Source organism: Didymosphaeria variabile (genome assembly GCF_027946475.1).
Source record: "Didymosphaeria variabile strain IMI 356815 chromosome Unknown scaffold_9, whole genome shotgun sequence".
Classification (NCBI taxonomy): domain Eukaryota; kingdom Fungi; phylum Ascomycota; class Dothideomycetes; order Pleosporales; family Didymosphaeriaceae; genus Didymosphaeria; species Didymosphaeria variabile.
Genome location: NW_026611628.1, coordinates 1,448,639 through 1,468,596, shown reverse-complemented (window position 1 = coordinate 1,468,596; position 19,958 = coordinate 1,448,639). Strand labels below are relative to the sequence as shown.

The window sequence follows — 19,958 nt, the reverse complement described above, 5'->3', positions numbered from 1 at the left end:
GCGTAGATGCCGCTGCTCACCTGGCGTACTCGCGTTCACGAGCGCGAGTCGTAGTGAGATCCCGTGTCCGCTGTCCCAGATGCGACCACGTAGATGAAGAAGCCGAGATGTGATTTGCAGACGACCAGTCTCTTGCTGCTCGAGTGGAGCCACGGAAGAGGGGACGTAGCCGCTCAAGCGCTGACGCTGGTATCTGTACCTTTGCACGCACCTGGAGCTTCGCCGAGCAAAGCAATCGGTTGTTATTGCGTTGGCAAGTCTCGTCAATTGGAGCGTAGGAGCATCATGTTTGGGAACCATTGGATTGGCAAGCCTTTGACTCACCGATGCGAACGAGAACGTGTGGATCATGGCGCCAGATGTAGAAGTACTGTTTTCACATCGGTCATCGGCCTTTGGAGGGGAGAGAGAAGCACTGAGATTTTTTTGTGTGCTCAATTGGGGTACATGTTCAGGATTTACGTATATTAGGATGGCCGTCGAAATGAGTTCACTTGCCTTTGCCAGCCTTTTCTTCCATCTCGCACCGTTAATTCCCATAGACGGCCTCCAACGCTTGCTTAAGCAGATACTGCAGAAGAGAGAAAGGCTGCCGCTGGAACAGTCGGTAGACTGTTGCGTGAGCCATGCACGCGGCCATCCGCGATGGCAGAAGCAAGTCCTACTCCAAACATCAGAGTCTCACCTCTCCCGCTCAGCTCGCGTCGAACCTGTCCGGTGGCGCACCTCCTGTCTCAGCCGCTTCACCTTCCGCGGAAATCAGATTGTCTTCACATTGGAGAATGTTCACGGCTGGCATGCAGCGCCACATCGATTTTCATCATAATGGGCTTGGCGTGAGTGTGTTGGTAAATGGTATGCATTCGTCAAGGAAGACGAAGCCTTTAATGTTTTTAGAGACTTCACGCTTCTTCACCATGGGAACCAGCCTTTTGCGACCCACCGTTGTTCCACCTGCAGTGGGCCATCTGCCATGTTGATGGGGTCACCGTTTCGCCACTGGAACCTTCCTGGCCTCGTCGCCCTGCTCGCGGCACGCACGGTAGCGGGAGTGGTGCGGCGCGACTGGTCCTTGTTTGGCGCATGCATGCGCGATGGTGTGCGTGGCTTGTTGGGCTAAAGGGGTGGCTTGCACATGTATATATTCACCCGTTCCTTCCCACAAACTCCTCACCACACTCACACAAGAATATCCACACAATCCTCAACAGTCACCATCCAACTTCTACGTCATGGGGTGCCCTCCCCCTCTTTTATCTGTTTGTAGTTGCTCTTCCATTCAAAACTCTCGATTCGCTGACCAGAACAGCTCTTAGCCTCCCACTCATACGGCGAGGCCCTCGAGGAAGCAAGACGATGCAACCGAGCCCAGATTCAGGACGAATTCCCCCCTGACTCTGTTTTGGTAGCTGGTTGGGTAAGTACCATACACGCTCGCGCGTCGATGCCGCTAACCAATCGCGTAAAGATGTTGGCCACATGCATCAGCCTGATGTACATGATGAGCTACCCCTACCGCGGGGCCTTTGAACGCGCCATGGTTCGTGTCCCCATCCTGATGTGCCTTTGGGCTTTACTTACCTGTCCAGGAGAGCGCCCCTAACCGTGTCCAACGCGTATACCACTACGGCGTTCGTCTCATCAATCTCGTCAGCGAAGCTATCGCACCCTTGATGGCGGCGGGCCTCATTCTTGTCTTCCAGATCCTCTGGGTTGCCTCGTTCATTGTCTTCTTGTCAGTTTTTCTGGCCATGGTCATCGTGGGCACTACGGTGCTGGTCAAGTTTGGGAAATTATGGTCACTCCGCGGCTAGGGACGTTCAGTCAGTGCAGATGGCGACGAACACAGACAACGATGGTGGTGTATAGGTTACTTACCAGACGATTCAATCATCTCTACTCTAGTTAAGTTTTGCTTTGTGATTGTCAACTTTGCATGTGTTTACCCCGTGGAGGAGTGATCTACTCGTCTAAAGGTGGCGACCGTGATGTGAGTCTGCCCGGACGGGCCGCGCAGAAAGAAAGTAAATGGCAGAGAGAGGAAGTAAATGGCAGGTAGGAAGTTGAAAAAAAAAGGCAAAAAAGATCCAACTGAACCCACGCGGAATCGAACCACGGTCTTAGTCAAATGTAAGGGGAGAGTCTCCATATCGCTCCCAATAGGCTAACCGTATTCTGCACACGGTTACTTTGTCGATTTACCAGAGAGTCTCTCGATCTGAACGATCTGATCCATAAGAGGGAGCAAGATGGAGATATCATACTCTGGGTGCTTGTGTGTACACTTGCACCATGGCTTATTCTGATACCAAAGGTATGAACATCGCCCGAATTCCTCCTCGAAACGTCTACGCTCTACCACTGAGCTATGGGTCCAAAGTAACTGATGAGAACCCTTGACGTTAATTATTATTTAGACTCAAAGTTGATTTCGGTAGCACAGCGCTACTCTCGAATAGTGTACGCGTTACGGTTACTTGCATCGCGCAATGAAAATCGAAACTTGATCAGTTTCGCTTTTGACGGAGACTGCATCTCAGCGAGGCCATGCAAGGGGGCTACTTATGCTGTGCCAGGCGAGCGTCTACTCTAGCATCTCGAGGTGTGGGTTTTGGAAGGGAAACGGTCTGCTCGGAAGAAGATGCATCTGCTTTGCTACTAGGAAAGGCACTTCCTGCTCAGGTCCGTGCGGTCACTGTCCTCACGGAGGCTGTTTCACCTGCCTTCCCAACCATCCCACGATTTCCGCTCGTACACCCCGCTCGACTACGCCGCAATGGCCGTGCGCTTGATGCTATTGTCGCCTCCAGCAGTCAGTAGCGGCCGTGGCGTTCATTTGGCTGTACGATGGATGCCGATGTCCAATGCAGCTCCGTGTCCATCATCCGATCAACAAGTTGCCAGATCTTTGGATGAGACCTTTTGTGACGATACGAGCGTGGCTACTCTGCTCGCCCAGGCGTTTGTACAAGCCGCCATCGAAGCTGCACTCGTGATGCTCCACGACCTCGCCGCACATGTCTGCCTCATCTTCGTCTCCGTCCTGACCAATCCTTGCGAGACACTTGGCCATTGATCTCGTCGCCGTCGCCATTCTTAGCTACCCTCTGGCGTGTGCGGTCGAGCCGTGCGTTTCCCTGCGAAATGGATCCGCGCTTGTTTGCGCCGTACGCCCACCCATCACCGACGATGCAAGACTGTCTGAATCGTTGGGCAAGGGTAAGCGTTGCAGCGCGGCGATCCTGTATGGTGGATTGACAACAGGGCTGACCGGTACGCCACGTGAACCAAGGTGCACCTGGGCATTGCATCACCCAACACAATCGGAGCAGCATTGGCAATCGACCAAGGCCTCTACTCTCGCCCCACTGCCTGACATTGGAGCCTCACAACCTTGCCCCTCCACCTTCATCTGGACTGTCAAAATACTTGACTGCCGGCCGGCCTCCCTGAAGCGATGGTCAACATGACCGCCATGTTTCCCACGAACAAGTTCGTCTCCGCTCTCGCCACCTTTTTGCCGCCCGAGTGGGAGTCGTTGATGAGAACGGCCCTATTCTGCGTACGGTTCCACCAGATCGCCCCTCGTCTTTCTTAGGAGCTTACAGAGGTAGGGCGGCATCTTCGGACTCGTGTATGGGCTCCGTGGCTGCGAAAATGCCCTTGATGGTGCTTTGGTGCGTGCAGTCATCCCACCTGTGGAGCTTCGCTGACCTGCCGGAGAACCATCTCCCCAACGTCATGACCCGCTTCCACGGCCAATCCATCGATCTTGCCAAGCGTTCCGGGGTCTCGAGCGGAAGATGGATCAGCGATGCAATGGTCATCCTCGTGCAGGCTATGTGGGTTGGAGTAACTGTGCTGCTGCTTCTTGCTATACCCGTCGGTGTCATCAACATTGGTAAAGGGCTTCTCAAGTGAGAGACGCAACAGAGGGCATGCCAACAATCTCACAAATCGGTATTTCTCTAAATGGTGCGAATACTCAGCCCAGATTCGTTCCCCTTGATTCGGGAGTCACGCCGTCCCAGAAACAAGTTTTCCATGTAATGAGATCCGCGCCTCCACCATCGATTCGTCGAACCATGCCTATAGCTCCATCGGTAGTGTACGTACATCGGTGAGGATGGCCTACGAACTTTTCGACCGCAGCACAAGATGATCCCAAGCTTCGCTGCGAAACCTTCCAACGATAAAGCTGCCGTAGCGTTTGGGCGGCCCAAGGTGGACTGAGCCGCAACGTGGCCAACCGTCGGCTGAGACAGCGTGGGATGCCGGTAGAAACAGGAGGCTCGGGCGTGCGTTTACTATTGCAAGAGGGCTTACGAGTTATTATAGGCAGACCATCACCTCGTCTACTATCCAAGTAGCACCTCCTCTTACCCCAGAGAGGCGGAGTATTCGATACCGAGGTAGCATGTACTCTACTGCGTCCGACAGTAAACTTGTATAGGGTGTGTTAATGATTTCTTTTTTTAAAAAGGATGTCTTATAAGGCTGATAATCCGCGCAGAGACATGGCGTGTCCATGGGATTAGCAAAAACGTCCCTCTGTTCCTCTCAGCTTCTCAACACCACCATCATCTGTTACCCATAGCTTAACCCTCTCCCTTTACTCGTCTTTCTATCTCCACATTGCAAGAGAACGCTTTACCATGAATGTCGATGCTGTACACCTCTTTGGCATGGCCGACATTCCCATCTATCATGGTATGGTCCAGGGGTACCAAGCGTTGGCTACGTGCGTCTGGGAGGTGCCAGTGAGTGCTCGGTGGGCTACTGGGATGCCGAGGTAGCTAACAACGGTGTAGAGCTTGGCAGCTTCCCTCACCAGCGTTGTTGGCATGCTGTGGAGGGCCAGCGGAGACGTCGAGACCCTGCTGCAGGATCTCGAGAAGCTAGCTGCAAACTTTGCAGATGCGCAAAATGTGCACACGGCATTCGTCATGCTCCGCACCTATTTAGGCCTTCAGATGGTTATCAACCTATTCATCTTGGGGGTCATCGTGCACAAGGTGGTCAAGAATGTGCAGGGCCTTGCCCTTCGACTCATGGCTGTGCTAGAGATGGCTTATCGGGTCATCGCCTCCTGGTGTCAAACTCTCAACGCAAAGGTGGGTCGATGCTCCTGCACTTACGTTGCCTGCTAAACTTGCATCCCGCAGATGCAAGGCAACTACAGTGCGCCTGTGAGCACGATGTATGGTCAATAAGACGGGGGTCACTTAGAGGCTGGTCAGTAGGGCCATGTAGTGGGTTTGAATGGCGCTAGACGTCGTTTTCTTTTGGCAGCGCCAGCTCAAATGCAATCAACGTCGCCATATCTTACTCATCATCTATCTCCTTGATAGTAACTCTAATAGCAGCACCGACTATCTTCTTAACCTTGGCCGTCTCGTCCTTGCCGCCCTCGCCAACCTTACCTTTGCGCATCGGCTACTCAAGGATGAGATAAACTACTCCTTCTGGGGTGGTGGAAACACTGGGGGCATACTGCGCGTCCCCTATTGGTGTTGATACGATGCTACGTGAGCAAAACGCTTCGTCTTTTGGATACGAGAATGGATTGCTTCCTTTGTACATGGGATGCTAGAAATGGTAGGTAGACGGACGTGGCAGGTTCTTGGAAACCAAATATATACTATATCATAACATCTAGCCCTCCATCGAGCTAACAAGGTTCCTTACCATCCATGATAGAGTGATGTTCGGGAATCATTTTGATCGATTTTGGCAAAGTACGTGATCACCTCCCCACAAACCCGGTACGCTCCCTTCTACTCATCGGACGCTTTCTGCGAATCCATAAAGCCTCCTCACCCGTCTAGCATGATGATGGGTCTCGCAGCCTGCAAGAGACGGCTCAAGCGGTAGCCTACGTGTTCAGCAAGGCACCGATGGTCATCATGGGCTCTCCAATCGGTGGTGTGAGAACGCATCTCGCGCAGTGCGTCACCGACCGTGGCCCACGAGCCCTGCCGCGTAGCCAGCTGACCCTCGACGTGGGCAAGTGTCGTGTAGCATCCATCGAGGCGCCGAACGTGTGCACGGTGGGCTGCGTGGATCGATTTGTTGCCTGATCTCGTGCGAGGGTCTTGGTGCTTGCGAACCTCCTGCCGGGCGTTCTCGAGCTCGACGAGCAGCGAGGTCTCCGCGTCACGGACATGGCCGAGCACGAGTCCAATCTCGCTGCGTACGTCATGTGCCAAGCGTTGGGCGCTGTCAAGCTGCCCTTCCGCAGCGTCGATGAGGTCGCAATCCGTTCCGTCGTGGGCGACGAGGCGCATGGCTGGGAGAAGACCGTCGCGAAAGATTTTGCCAGCCGTTTCCTCGTGTGCTGATAGTTGTAGCTGCAGGGCCGAATCGCGTGCTTGCTGCAACGTTCCCCGGGAGGGCGTATCGCTGCCGACGCATTGAACGAGGTCGTTGAGCTGTATCACGGCGGTCTGCAACGTGTGCATGGCAATTACGGGCTCCGAGGTCGGCGATGGGGATGACACGGGTCGCACATACCCGAGGTACAGTATACTGACAATGGCGATGAAGATGGCGACGAAGAGAGTAGTCCGAGTCATTGTTCGATGGTGGAAGAGCATTCCAAGGAGTGATCGTCCGACTTTGGAATCTCTCAGTCATGTGTTCAGTGCGTTCACGCCGCAAAATGGCGCTAGACCCAAGCGGATGGGATGCCAGACGCTCTGCTACTACTGGTCCTGTTTCTCCACCTTCTGCTTCAAGCGTCGCAGACGTGCACCTTGGCGACTACGCTACCACCACCGAAATCATCCAAGAGGCTTCCTCTCCGGCGACCATGGCGATCGGTCTCGAGGTAGTCGTTGGCTCGATCGAGGCTTTATCCTGTGCACTCTTCTCGTATTACGTCTCTTCTCTATTTCGACGTGCTCCCCTGAACATGGTAGGCATCTACTCCGAGCAGGTGCCTGTGGACGACGTCCACGACGCCTTGAAATATCTCTACTCGCGAGACAGCATGATATCCATCGTCGCTTTGTGCATCGCATCGATGGCCACGCATTTTCGGTTCAGGTGATTGCTAGGACCCCCCGCGCGCAGCGACGCTGACTCGATCGTCTGCAGTACCTCTCTCGCCTTGGCCACCTGGCATCTTCGCAGACGGTTCTCCTCTTTCCTCAGTACGCGTGTCGACGCTGAGACTGCAAAGCAAGCCACCGTAGAAGCAGAAAAGGACGACGAGGGGGGATCTTCCAAAGACGAAGAGGCTGGCACCGACGTTGAGACTACTTGCGGAGCTACCACGAGCTCTCCTCAACAAGCAAGTGAGGACGCCGGTACCGAACCAAGGGGGCGAGTGGGAAGGGGGCATCAAGCTGCGCTGGAACGGATCATCACGCGAAAGAACCTGAAGATCAAGGAGCTAAGGAAGAAGATCAAAAAGGCGAAGCAGCAGCTCCACAGCGCAAACAAGAAGCTTAGCGAGGCAGAAGGTGTCGGGAAAACCGAGGCACAAGCTCAAGCGAGTGGAAAGCGCCGACGGCGACATCCAGAGGGCAGACATGTAGATGGTAGGGCAAGGAGCGAAGATGGCTAGATTCACGTTCCCTACAGGCCGCACAGCTGTTAATGAAATCACGTGCAACCAGTGTAACAAGGCACGCTACTTCCGAGCTCTCATCCGTTACATGTAGGTTGCGTAGCACGGATCGCGTATCCTGCAGCTAAGCTTAACAGGGGCTTTGAAGGTAAACGTGTTGATTATGCTAATGTGTATCCAACTTTGTTCAAAGGTCTGCCTGCCAGACCGCCAGCACCCCAAGTCATGTTCCAGACATGGCTCACACGCGCCAAAAGTTCCACGTGCGACAGTCTCCGGTCTGAGCCCAATCTATTAGCATTAACTAAACATACCCCACCTAGTGGTGGCTAACGAGCCATTAGTAATAGGCATTTGCGGATGCAAACCTCCCAAGTAAAGCATCTTCTGCAGTGACTAATGGATCTGCAAACCTACTATACGTATAGTCCTCTGGCGATGCTGTAGATGCGGTCCGCAGGAGAGGATTTATCTTGGGAAGCGTTGGACGCAGGGTGAATAGATGGCGTCAGAAAGGGTCACCATCCTCGAATGAGAAGCTCACTAAGAACTCGTTGGCCTATGCATGGGGATCTTCTAACCTAGACAACCCATCACGGCCCAGCTCGACTTTTGATGATGATAACTTTGTTCTTAGTGTTGGCAACAACGACCAGTAACGTTAGCATGTAGCATGGTGCGTCCCAACGGTTAAGAGACCCAACGATTAAGAGACCCAACAGTTCAGATGCCGGACTACTGCCTGGTTCCGAAGACGACCTGGGAGGCTGTCTAGCATTTTGCCAGTGATGCATTGAGTTTGGATCGCTTTACGGGTGGCAGTCGATTCGATCCTCACAAAGTACCTGTGATTCCATCCTTGAGACGTCTTTCGATCGCCACTTGTACGGTAGGTGATTCGATGCTTAGTTACGTGGTGGTAAGCTACCGCCTTGTCTTTACGCGCCCAACTTAAAAAAAAAACACCATCACATCCACATAGTCCAAAGGCGAAAAAGTACATTTATATTGCATCACAAGTCTATCATACACAATTGAGCACGGGAACCACAAGGCGCACTATCGCGATGGACCAAGTGAGAAGGCGTCGCTGATGACGTCGCAAACCTTGATAGAAAAGCGAGACGGTCCACAGGGATTGCGGTTCATGACGCTAGTCAGCTTCCACGTTACTCGCCATGGCTTGGTCTTCTTTGAACTTCTGAAAAGGACGGACGAGGTAGTCGATAATGGCATGACCATAGGTGTCCAGTCCCGCTTCTTTTAGCAATTCCTCAAGATGCAAGCTCTTCAAGTGACTGATGGCAAGGTCGTGGGTCAGTCCAGATTGCGTGATCCTCTTCCTGAGAAAGTTCTCGGTGAGATGCTTTCCCAGCACGAAGAAGCACCCCGGCCCAAACTGGCTCACCAGGATGTCAAGCTTCATGCCTAGCTTGGCCCAGTCCCTGATGTTTTCCGTCGTTTGCTGCACGTCGAAGCTGATGTAATGGTCGCATTGCTCGCTGATCGATTGGGTGATGCCTCGCAACTGGGCTTCCTGCTTCGCTCCCATCGAAAACGTGGCACCGCTGCCTTTTCCGGGGGCAAAGAGTTCTCTGAATCGGTGCCACAGCAGCATTTGGAAGAGCCAGAACGTGTGGTTCTCTTCCATGTCTCCGATCAATCGCTGAGTGAATTGCAGGGATGTCACAAAGGCATCGGTGACGAGAACGTTTTCGTTGGCCCAGACGTCTTTGGGGTACTCGTTGCCCTCCTTGGGCGTGAAGAATTTCATCACCGTCCCTGGGTTTTGCTTGAATTCTTCAGCCTTTTGCTGCAGGCTCTTCTCGATTGGGAAGGAAGTCATGTCCATGATTCGCTTCCAGGGATTCTTGTCGGCCTCCCCCGCGCCCTCTGCCTCCTGAGCGCTCTTCTGCCGCTTGTTCCTGGCCCCGTTGCTGGATCCGCGGTTGCGACCAGCTCCGCCGCCAACCCTGCGGTCGGCAGACGGCGCAAGGTGATTTGCCAAGCGGCGGAGCCTCTGCTTTTGCGCTTCCGTCAATGCGGTCTCGGTCGTCTCCTCGGCAATGTACTCTACAAAGTCGTCGCTGGCGAGCATCGCTACGAGTTTGGCGAGGTGGTCGGCTGGTTCCACGTCGACGACGGATGTGGGACTCGCGACCAAGTCGCTCGGAGCGCGTTCCAAGACGCTTCCCGATCTCTTGCGCGCCGAGGCCGTATGTTGGGATGACGCCATGGGTTCTCTTAGAGTCGTATGCAACACCTGCGTGTAGGAGAAGGCGTAACGCTGCCTCTGCCGGATGTAAGTCGTTGGTTGACTGATTGTCCTTTTGGCAATGCCAGGCTTCCGCCCCTTTACGGTCTCTCTCGCAGTGAGACAATTTCGCGTGGCGCTATCTTGGATTGGATTGGATTTGCTAAGACCAGGGAAACATCAAGCAGGAGCTATGAGGTGGATCACCTCTTGTCTTCATAACCCTCCAACAATCTCCGCGCTTGTGGCGTTCATGTCTTACCTTTGCCATACGACAAACGATGATGTCAATACCTCCACCGTCACCTCCCACGTTCTACAGCCGCCCGTCTGACTCTTCAGCTCCCAGTCTTGAAAGATACGTCCTCAGTAGAAAGTACGCACGAGCCGGCTCCGGCATCCCTGATAGTGACGCTCAAGTTATAGAGCATCATGTCCTTTGTCCGCTTCGTCCTTTCCCTCTTCGATTCGACCATTGGCTTCACCGTCGCCCTTCTCCTCAGTGGCTCCGCCATCGGCATGTGCTGGTGGACAGCCGTTGTCTCATTGCCCGACATATACTTGCGATACCATCCAGATTACTACAGCCGCTACACACAACACATCGAAGCCTTTCACACCATGGCGATCTTTACTGCTCTCAGCGCTTTCCTCTGGATGCTAGCTCGTCTGTGCATGGGTACCTACCACCGCATGTAGGTACGGCAGACGACCGTCAGCTCGCGTCGCCGACATCCGGTCTGATGGTATCACACTTCTCCATCATCCTCGCTGGCGTACTGGCCATTGCTATAGAATCGGAAACACGGCAACATGATGGCAACGGACTTGATGGTCGAGGAAAGCGATGTAGGCGCACGGTCACCCCCCCCTTTTATTTATAGCCCTTTCACCAACGTTCCCATGTGCTGTTTCATAGCATTTCCAGTGGTACTGCATCTCTAAGTAACCTTGCTGTGCTTATGCTTTTGCTGGTTACCCGTTTGTGCTACCGTCCGCATATGTAATGATGCATCCATTTCCCCCAGCTGCCCCAGCCACGGTGTTTCTACGTTAGACCTTGACATGAATCAGTCCATGTACTGTGCCATGCCGCCAGTATATCTAGGTACCGTTTAATACACCTCGGCTACACCTTCCGATGCTCTTTGACTAGGAACTCGTATCCGTGCATGGCGTTCTCGATTGCACATCCATTAAGTTCCACGAGAGGCAACGCAGCCCGTACATGGGCTCCGGTAGAAGCTGAACAAGGTGGCACAGGTAAAGACTTAATGGTCCTTTGGAGAGAATGCATATCGGTTTGATGTGAGACGGATCGTGGGTGCAGGTATTGGTGCTCTGCGAAAAGAATGCCCCACCCTACCATGGTATAGCCCCCTTTTTTAATCGATTATATTACCTATAGTATATGTCTATTTAATCATTAGTCAAAATGCGTTAACACCTATTTTAACAGCTTAGTGCCCTATTTTAACGTCTACCACGACCAGATCTAGCTATTCAACAAGATCTAGCCAGTAATAGAGTGAATGTATCATACAATTGATAAAGATGTACCATGGTCGGGTGGGGGCATTCTTTTCGCAAACGATAAATAGGTAATCACGGACATCACGGGAACGGAGAGCCTGCCACGACGTGATGCGCGCTATAGTCTAATACATTCCATTCCATGTACGCTCCCCAAACACGTCGCGTCCAAGATTCCCAAACCCTCAACGGCCTTGGTCCCTCGCGGTCAGACTTTGCCACGCCCCTGGAACCCCCTCCGCTCTCTGCCTCATCCGGAACCAGACAGAAGCGCCGGCCCAGTCCGCCTACGCTTTCCAGGCCGACCTGCTTCACCCGCACCGGTGAGATCTTGCAAGGTGAGCCCCTGGTACGGCATTAGCAAGCGCGCCCGCAGGTTCGAGCCTAGGGTGTCGAGTCTGCTCTTCTCCAGGAGCGCGGGTAGCGCGAGACGCGTCTCCAGATCGCTCATCAACTGATTGTGGACTTGTCCGCTAGCTGGAAGTTTCTGCAAAAAGTCGTCCGAGAGATGCTGGCTCAGGACGAAGAGGCAGCCTGGGCCAAACTTGTCGACCAGGATGCTCACCTTCAGCCCCTGGTTGAACCAGTGCCAGAATGCCTCATTCGCCGTAACGTTTTCCTCGAGTGCTCCGACCAGGTGCTTTGCCAGAGGCTTCAGGATCTTTTCCACATCTGCCCTCAACACTGGGCCAAGACCTCGCTGCGAGAGTTTATGGTTGGGAAAGAGTTGGCGCGTGAGGTCGAGGTAGAACAGCATGTAAAAGAGCACGACGGGGCGATCGGAATCCCTGTCTCGCTTCAGCCGGGCGACCACTTGCGAACGCGCGAGCAGCGCACCGGCGGGCGTGGCCTGGAGTCCGGTCTCTTCGGGGACCTCGCCCTCGTCGACCAAAACCTTTCCGGGCTCGGTGCCGAACTGATCAAGGTAACCCTTCCACACTTCGGGAATGGTGAGCACGCTGAGATTTCGAAATCGCGTCAATAGGGGGTTGGGGGCTTGCTTCCCTGCAGAGACGAAGCGGTGGTACAGTCGCTTAAGATTTTCCAACTGGCGCTTGTCCATCGGCACATCCTGCTTGATAGCTGCGTCGACGATCTCGTCTTTGGCCAGCAAGGCGAGCAAGTCGTCACCGGGCGACATCGTTCAGGTACGGCTAGCGTATCGAGACTTTCTTCGTGCAGTTATTGGGTGATAGATGGACGCAAATGGTTTCTTCGTGCAGTTCTTGGGTGATCGATGCTAGTTGCAGAGCAGATTCGTCTTGTATACATTAGATCGCAGCTCAAGTCATGCGTACGAGACACTCACCATTTGCTAGGTAAACGTGCTCCTACTATGCAAGACATGTTGCGACGCTTAGATACACGTCTCACTGGTCTCAAATCCATGTGAAAGGAAACTCGATTGATGATGAACAAAGAAGGAGTGTTGGGTGTAGTCTTAGGCTACGGTACCTAGGGCGCGTGTAGGAGGTGGTTGAAATGATGCAGTCATCTCGTAGCCACCATGTCTTGTATTGCATGTGAAATTATTGCAGGTAGAAAATGTGTCGCTTATGTTCCAGCATCTCCGTCTTCCATCTCTGGAATAGGTATACGGATATTTCGAGCTGCTTTCTCGGTCAGAATCCATGGCGAAGGATGAGGCGTCGCTCTCAAAGATGTTTCCTCTTATACTTTGGAGTTGGCAGGCTAACGTGCGTAGTGGATGCGTATGCTGATGAAGCGCTACCGTACCGCGCTAAGGGATATTTTCGAGATAATTACAACATGGTGTTGACTTTTAGGTATATGCTGGGAAGCTTTTCACGTTTAAAGATATGCTTAGCAGCTGCTTAGAGATGAGTCATTTTATTAAATAAAAATATTCATATTGTAAAATATCTCAAATATTGAACAGATGCTGTAAATACTTCGTGATTAAGAGACTTTGCGAAGGAAATTATGTAAATAAGGGATATGCTGGAAATGTTTTGTGCTGGAAATACTTGCGCCACGAAAACATGACAGGCGCAAGATGTTCTGTACCTAAAATGTTTTGCTTAACCATAAGATAGCAAGGGCAAAATGTTTCTGAGATGGTTTTCTAGCATGAAGACTTAACATGATTTTGAGCACAAAAATGTTCTACTATTTTAGGAGATCTCTACATGAGAATTATATCTTTATCATCTCAAATGGAGGAAGTTCTCATCTATTGAGATGGTCTCTGGCCCAAGGATCGTAGCAGCACTCTCTTAACACTATTTTCAAATACCCTACCCGCGCGTTACGGTAGGCAGGCTTTACGTCGCCGCAGTGCAGACAAAAAGAGAGCTTCGTCCCCACAATAGCAGGCTAGACTGGCAGGCCCAGCAGCACGGAGCTGCCTCCTTCCGGCTCATGTACACGTGCTATAGGCGGCAGCAGCGCCCGTGGGAGGTAGAGTGATGTAACCAAGCAGCTGTTGAGATGTGGATGGGTGGCATCGCATCGTTGGAGCTTAAGAGGCATCTTCTTGCGGTATGCTCAAGAGGCATCACTGTAGACGAGGTAAACGGCAATGCAAACATCTGCAGATATTATGGCTAGCTGTTACTTGATTGCCTTGTATGTGCTATTCAGTCCCAAGGTTCCCTCTAAGAGTCTGCCTTTTGCCTGCGCTTTCGCCGCTACCACCGTGGTGCAAGGGCTTGTCCTGTACACCGAATCCAGCGTCTGGCCGTCGGTGACTGCGTTTTCGTGAGGCACCATTGGCGATCTCTTTTTTTGCAGTCTATCGCTGATCACGTCATCAGACAGCTTAGTGAGGCAACCACGATCATGGAAGAGGTATGCAGAGAATAAGAGGAACACGGTAGAAGAATAGATGTAGATGTTGTGGATCCCTCCGATACCAAGGCGTTTCCCAGCATCGCTAGTTCCCTCTAGCGCGTCTCGGCAGCCTTGGGACCTACCACGCTCGCCCAAGACCTTCACTCTCCTTGCACGTCATCCGTCTACTTTATTATCCTGAACGGCACGTGACACCTCGAACCCAGCGAGAAAGGCGTCACTTACCTCCTCCGTCCAGCATTTCGACGCTTCCCTACCTCTTGCTGTACCTTGGGCTACGTTCGTCTTGGGCTCGAGCCAGCCTGGCCATGGTACCCACGGTCCATTGGGAGGTCTCTTTGCCGCCTGAGACCTGCCGTCTTGCCTTGCGAGCGCCTCACTCAACTACCATTGAGGCCAGGACAAAAGTCTCACCGTGGCGCGAAACAGCAGGACAGACACCATCATTCCATCATGCCAAGTAGCAGCATCGACCCGACACGGCCAAGATACAGTCCCTTGGTTTTACCAGCCAACGCAACCACAACATCTCGCAGCGTACTACGCCTTGTTTTGTTTTGAAAGCGTTGCCGTTTCCACACCTTTTACCTCAGCATGGCTTCGATCATCGCTGCCATCGTCCCAGTCACGGACGAGGCCAAAGAGGCGCTCAAGCGGGGAAGGAACTCTGTTTGGGTGATGCCAGCATCGGAACTGCCGGAGTCCCTGAAGAGTGCCATCGAAGCCGATTGTCATCAAGAACGCTATCCCGACGCGATCGTGTACGATGTGGCTCGGGTCCACACGGGCAGTCGCAAGAGCATGACCTTTGGTAGGAAGCGCACCAGCACCGTGCAGCTCCTGAGTCCAGCCATCGAGGAGACTCACTGCGCGCTGAGCTTGGGACCCGGCTGCTCGCTGTGGCTCGACAACAAGAGCACGCAGGGCTTGTTCACCGCTTCCGAGCCAGGCAAAAAGGGCGACCTGGCCCCAAACGCCGCCTTCGAGCTGACCGAGCCTACGACGGTCACGATGGGCAGGCACGGGTTTCGCATCTACCCTGGCAAGCCCACTGCTGCGATGAAAAAGGGGACCCCGCCAGCCCACGACGGAGCTACACACATCCAAGGGAAGCATGCGGCCGGCATCCGCGATGACGCCAACGCCAGCACCCTCAAACACGCCATCAAACGTGGCCGTACCCATGCCAAGTCTTCCGCCATCAGCAGCAACAAAGCGAACAAGGCTGGCCCAACTTCTCACGAGCCTGCCTCGACCCACGAGACGGCCCACCACAGCCGTGCCGACGAGCCTTCCACCATCACCACCAGCGACGACAAGGCAGCCCACGAGCCCACCCTGATCCACGACGGAGAGCATACTGCCACCGTAACCGGTGGAGTCAAGCGCAAGATCGAAGTCGGTCCTGCAGACGCTGGAGACGAGATGGGTGACGTTGAAGAGCCACCGGCCAAGCGCATCCGCCAAGAGGATCAGGGGGGAGTCGACTGGTTTGGAGCAATGGGCCACGCATCCCTCCTCGGCCTCAGCGCTTTCGCCGTTGCGCAGCGGTTCATCGGCTGATTGACAAAGTGGCGTGCAGCAGAGAGTAGAGGGGGGATCTGGTTCGGCGTTTTCTGTCCGTCTCCACATGACAACTCTCCACCCGCTTACCATGCGTCTGAGATCATGTAGGAGGGCAGTCATTCATTAACAATCGCTCTATTTTATTCTTTGACACGTAGACTTGACATGTAGACTAGCTATCGATATGATCCTTGCACTTGTCCTTTGCATTTCCTGCCGTTGTCTTTTCAGCATGGCAATCCATTGCCCCAAACACGTGATGAGCGCTCCCAAACTTGTTTGCGTCTCGCATTATATCATGAGCTTCTCCAGCGAAATTCGCACCGCAAGGTCTTGGTAAAAGCGCTCAAATACGACCCCACCATGAACGACCAAACGGTAAAGAGGGAGATTCTGGATGGCAACGATGGGCAGTTGGAGAGCGACGACACGGTAAAGAGGGAGACGTTGGATGGCAACGATGGGCAGGGTTGGGAGGAGTTGGAGAGCGAGCACACCTACAAGAGCAAGGACATGGTAAAGACTGATGAGAGTGTAAAGAGCGAAACGAGCTCGACGAGTATGGGTTCATCAGAGAGCGCGGATTGGAGAAGGACGTTGGTGGATGACCACATACTGCCACACGCAACAAGGCGTCGCAGGTTCATCAACGTTATGGCAGAGAGAGTGGAGAAGAGGCGCGCCGCCGGTGACGATGGCGCAGGATCCGACAGCAGCATCGAGTCGGGAGCTCCCATCTACCCCCACACCGAACCTCTACGCCTACCGGGCTTCGAGCGTTTCCGTTCGTCCGACACGCGGAAGAGGTTCTTGGCTGAAAGGCAGAGAGTACGGGCAATGTTGGAGAGACCGTTTCCAGACATCGGCAACGTCATCTTCGATGCAGACTCCCGAACCATGTTGAACGAGCAGCGTCCAGCGAGGCGTCCGATATCTCCGCCCAATCTACACCGCGGTGCACGAGCTAATGCCACGCACAGCTTGCCAGCAACCTCGAACGTCAATAGACAGGATGCGCCGACTCGGTCTCCACAGCAAGACGTGCCGGTCAGCGAGCAGAGAGCAAGCGCGCCCAACAAGCGACGCAGACTACCGTGGATAAAGGACGAGGATGCAAAGGGGAGTGGTTGAGGCTCGTGGGTACTCATCCTCTGCTGAGGGGCTTCTGGAGGATGCGATTTTTCATTCAAAGTGGGCAGCGTGCAAGGATGGATGGTTTTGCATGGGGTTAATGGAGACACAAGTATCGTCTACACGGTCTATAGATGAGTAATTCAATGCGCTCCCATGCTGATGGCCAAGCCTGATGCACCGTCGACCTTGCCGCCAGACACCTTGTCATAGGAACCGGAGCTCAGCAGGATGATGAGTATGTATTCTATGTATGAGGTATGGTCCTAGGCTAGGCACATGCCATCCCCTCGCTCCTGCCGCTCCTGCCACACACCTCGTCATGCTGCTCTCACCAGCTTCCTCAACCTCGCAGTCCGAGGCTCACGTCCAAGTCGGGTCGGTCAGTCTTTCCCCCTCGCGGCCAGGATGCTTTGGACTAGATCATCAAATTCGAGGTCGAAAGGCTGCGAAAAGCCTGCGCGCAGCGCCTCCCCCAGCTCACCAAGCGCAGACGCCTCGAGAAGCGTCGGCAGGCCCAAACGTTCGTCTAGCTCCCTCACCACCTCCTCGTAAACGGATCCCGCCTTGGGTAACTTGCGCAAAGGTTTTCCGACAACTGTTTCTCCAACACAAAGAGGGATCCTGCGCCAAACTTGGAAGCGAGTATGTTCACGGCAAAGCCCATGTCGTACCAATCCACCACGGCACGCGCACTCCAGTCCGACGTGAGAGCCTTGCTTAGCGGTTGCTTCAGAGGCGTTGAGATGTGCTCCAGCCGTGCGATGAGGACCGGTCCCAGTCCCTTTTGCGTGTGCTTGGCCTTGGGGAAGAGGTGGCGGATCAGGTCGTAGAAGAAGAGGTAATGAAAGTTCTTGAGGGCACACCCTTGCTGCCTTTGCGACTCCATGCGCGCGAGCGCCAGTGCGCGAGCGTAGAGCGCAGAAGCGGACGTCGGTGCCTCTTTTTCCTGCGCGCCAGATGCGCCCAGAAGCTGCGTGGGATCCGCACCGTGACGAGCAACGTACCCTTTCCACACGTCGGGCACGCTGAGCTTGTCCATCCGCTGAAATCTCGTCGCCAGGGTGGGAGGTGTCGGTCTCACGTGATGGTTGTAGAGCCGTTTGATGTTCTGCTTCTGAACCTCATCCACGCTCACTCCCTCTTGGTGTAGCGCTGCGATGGTCGCCTCATCGGCTAGCAGGTCGAACAAGTCGTGGTGGGACATGGTCGGTGAGGTTCGCTGTTCCGTACAGGTGACGTGCCGGGGCATCTCCGTGGTGGTCAGCTCTCATCATGATGAGACGGTCTCTGGTCTCTGGATTCCCAGACACGAGAGCGCACGACTCGCAAGCAGTGTGGAACAGGTGAGAAGGCGATTCTAGATGGTGATGGGGGGAAACGCCGTCGACCTGACCGACCCGTCAGCATGCTCAAGCCTATTCCATACGCTCAACGTGCAGCTCAAGACCAACAGAGACAGGTGCGATGTCTCGTCGAGGGAATCTCTCCGGGAGATGGACAAGTCAGCCTCGGTGGTGTTGGAGTCTAGATATGTGCTCCGTTAAATGGGGGACGTGAAAGTGCCGGCCGATGCAAAGTCATAGAGAGGCATTCGGAATGAGATGTATACATTGATCGTGAAGCAGTCAGCTAGGTAGAAATGCCCTTCGCTCACTCACCCGGAGAACAAGCGGTCAGGCATGTCGAAGGGGCGGCTCAAGGGAGTGGACTTGGAACGCTGCTAGTCACCGTCAGCTCGGTAGATGAGGACGTTTGGGGTGTACAAACAAGTGAGCGGTGCGAGTGGGATGAGTAGGGAATCTGCAGTATTCTCAAAAAGGACGCATGAAGACGCCGCCCACAGACGTCTTCACCATGCTGGTATCCTGGTAGGCAATGGCACGATCGGGACCCAGCCGATGTCGGTGAGACAAAAGATCGGAATGGCTGGAGCGTTTTAAATTGTGAGTCAGACTTCCATGGTGGAGAGGTGTTTGCGACTGACCTCATCGCGATTGCTGTTTCGGGCGCCCTTTCCACGTTGCCCGTCGCGTGGGCTGTCTGAGGTTCAGCGATGGCGCCGGTGGCTGAACTCGCAATCACCTCGCCATCAGATGCTGGATGCTGAGTTGAGAGGCTCCCCTCTCCCAGCCGTCGCCCATGACATCCAACGCCATGCTCCCCGCAGCACTGCTCGGCATGATGCACGAGAAGCTCCCGCTCGAGCTGCGCGAGCAAATCTACCGCGACGCATTCCCCGAGATCCGCTCCACGAACAAAGCTGATCGAGTCCCCATCCTACTCCATCGACCGTGTCCCGCGGCAGGACCAGATCTGCTGCACGACTGCCACGCCTGCCGGCTGTACGAGAAGTCGCGGTGGGCCAAGTTCAAACGTTCAGCCTTTGCCGATGTCACGAGGAATCCAAACGCCTCCGAGTTCACCAGGTGCTACATTCGCGGAGTCACCTTTTACTGGAACGCAGGAGCCACCGAAGCTGGGCGACAGGGCCACTTCCCGGTGGGCATGGACCGATTTTTGCGCGACGTCCGCTCGCTCGGCCAAGGGGAGGCATCCGTCAACGTCGTCGTCGCTCAGTTCGAGGCCGAAGAGGTCCCCAACGCCTTGCAGCACCTCTCCCGCACGGTCGGCGTCTTCTACAGGAACGGAATGAGGGGGATGTTGTCCTACGAACGCGAGCACCCGTCCCTCTCCGACGTCTTGTCACGGGCAGCCAAGCTCGTCGCCTCGTCGATCCCTCCACACATTCGACAGATGCGACAGATTCGAGAAGAGGTCGCTTACCGCCTGCCAGCGTGCAACGACGACGACGACGCGTGGGAGTGGCTCTTTCATCCCCCGTCCTGGTTCGACGGAGACGCCCTTCCGGTACAGGTGTTGCAGGACGATGAAGAGATTTGCGAAGCTTTTGCAGCGTCTCGCGTGATTCAGAGGCAGCGCGACGTGGACTCGTTTGCAGAACTGAGACACGGCTTGGGGTTTTTTCCTCTCCCGCAAGTCGAGATGCCTCGACTCAGGCTCGACTTTTCCGCTTAGCTTGCGATGGGGTCGTTGTCTTGCTTTGGAGGCGATGTAGAGATCCAT

At 54.2% G+C, this 19,958-nt stretch overlaps 10 protein-coding genes across 10 annotated transcripts; 6 read left to right on the top strand and 4 right to left on the bottom strand.

Moving 5' to 3' along the window:
• Positions 1–1,537: 1,537 nt before the first annotated feature.
• On the top strand, positions 1,538–1,814 carry N0V89_011808 (uncharacterized protein; the record flags this gene model as incomplete). Its single annotated transcript, XM_056220534.1, has 2 exons — positions 1,538–1,540; positions 1,590–1,814. The coding sequence occupies 2 exons, from the start codon at positions 1,538–1,540 to the stop codon at positions 1,812–1,814; spliced, it is 228 nt and encodes a 75-aa protein (XP_056065837.1).
• A 2,841-nt stretch (positions 1,815–4,655) lies between these two features.
• N0V89_011807 (uncharacterized protein) lies at positions 4,656–5,150 on the top strand (the record flags this gene model as incomplete). The annotated part of the gene is made up of 2 exons (XM_056220533.1): positions 4,656–4,760; positions 4,812–5,150. The coding sequence occupies 2 exons, from the start codon at positions 4,656–4,658 to the stop codon at positions 5,148–5,150; spliced, it is 444 nt and encodes a 147-aa protein (XP_056065836.1).
• A 666-nt stretch (positions 5,151–5,816) lies between these two features.
• N0V89_011806 (uncharacterized protein) lies at positions 5,817–6,575 on the bottom strand (the record flags this gene model as incomplete). Its single annotated transcript, XM_056220532.1, has 1 exon — positions 5,817–6,575. One exon carries the CDS (start codon positions 6,573–6,575, stop codon positions 5,817–5,819), a length of 759 nt encoding a protein of 252 aa, XP_056065835.1.
• Positions 6,576–6,661: 86 nt separating this feature from the next.
• On the top strand, positions 6,662–7,570 carry N0V89_011805 (uncharacterized protein; the record flags this gene model as incomplete). Its single annotated transcript, XM_056220531.1, has 2 exons — positions 6,662–7,011; positions 7,099–7,570. The coding sequence occupies 2 exons, from the start codon at positions 6,662–6,664 to the stop codon at positions 7,568–7,570; spliced, it is 822 nt and encodes a 273-aa protein (XP_056065834.1).
• Positions 7,571–8,726: 1,156 nt separating this feature from the next.
• On the bottom strand, positions 8,727–9,809 carry N0V89_011804 (uncharacterized protein; the record flags this gene model as incomplete). The annotated part of the gene is made up of 2 exons (XM_056220530.1): positions 8,727–9,771; positions 9,805–9,809. The coding sequence occupies 2 exons, from the start codon at positions 9,807–9,809 to the stop codon at positions 8,727–8,729; spliced, it is 1,050 nt and encodes a 349-aa protein (XP_056065833.1).
• A 1,801-nt stretch (positions 9,810–11,610) lies between these two features.
• N0V89_011803 (uncharacterized protein) lies at positions 11,611–12,501 on the bottom strand (the record flags this gene model as incomplete). The annotated part of the gene is made up of 1 exon (XM_056220529.1): positions 11,611–12,501. The coding sequence occupies one exon, from the start codon at positions 12,499–12,501 to the stop codon at positions 11,611–11,613; it is 891 nt and encodes a 296-aa protein (XP_056065832.1).
• A 2,267-nt stretch (positions 12,502–14,768) lies between these two features.
• On the top strand, positions 14,769–15,737 carry N0V89_011802 (uncharacterized protein; the record flags this gene model as incomplete). Its single annotated transcript, XM_056220528.1, has 1 exon — positions 14,769–15,737. One exon carries the CDS (start codon positions 14,769–14,771, stop codon positions 15,735–15,737), a length of 969 nt encoding a protein of 322 aa, XP_056065831.1.
• A 366-nt stretch (positions 15,738–16,103) lies between these two features.
• N0V89_011801 (uncharacterized protein) lies at positions 16,104–16,871 on the top strand (the record flags this gene model as incomplete). Its single annotated transcript, XM_056220527.1, has 1 exon — positions 16,104–16,871. The coding sequence occupies one exon, from the start codon at positions 16,104–16,106 to the stop codon at positions 16,869–16,871; it is 768 nt and encodes a 255-aa protein (XP_056065830.1).
• Positions 16,872–17,409: 538 nt separating this feature from the next.
• On the bottom strand, positions 17,410–18,078 carry N0V89_011800 (uncharacterized protein; the record flags this gene model as incomplete). The annotated part of the gene is made up of 1 exon (XM_056220526.1): positions 17,410–18,078. One exon carries the CDS (start codon positions 18,076–18,078, stop codon positions 17,410–17,412), a length of 669 nt encoding a protein of 222 aa, XP_056065829.1.
• Positions 18,079–19,013: 935 nt separating this feature from the next.
• N0V89_011799 (uncharacterized protein) lies at positions 19,014–19,910 on the top strand (the record flags this gene model as incomplete). The annotated part of the gene is made up of 1 exon (XM_056220525.1): positions 19,014–19,910. One exon carries the CDS (start codon positions 19,014–19,016, stop codon positions 19,908–19,910), a length of 897 nt encoding a protein of 298 aa, XP_056065828.1.
• Positions 19,911–19,958: the final 48 nt, after the last annotated feature.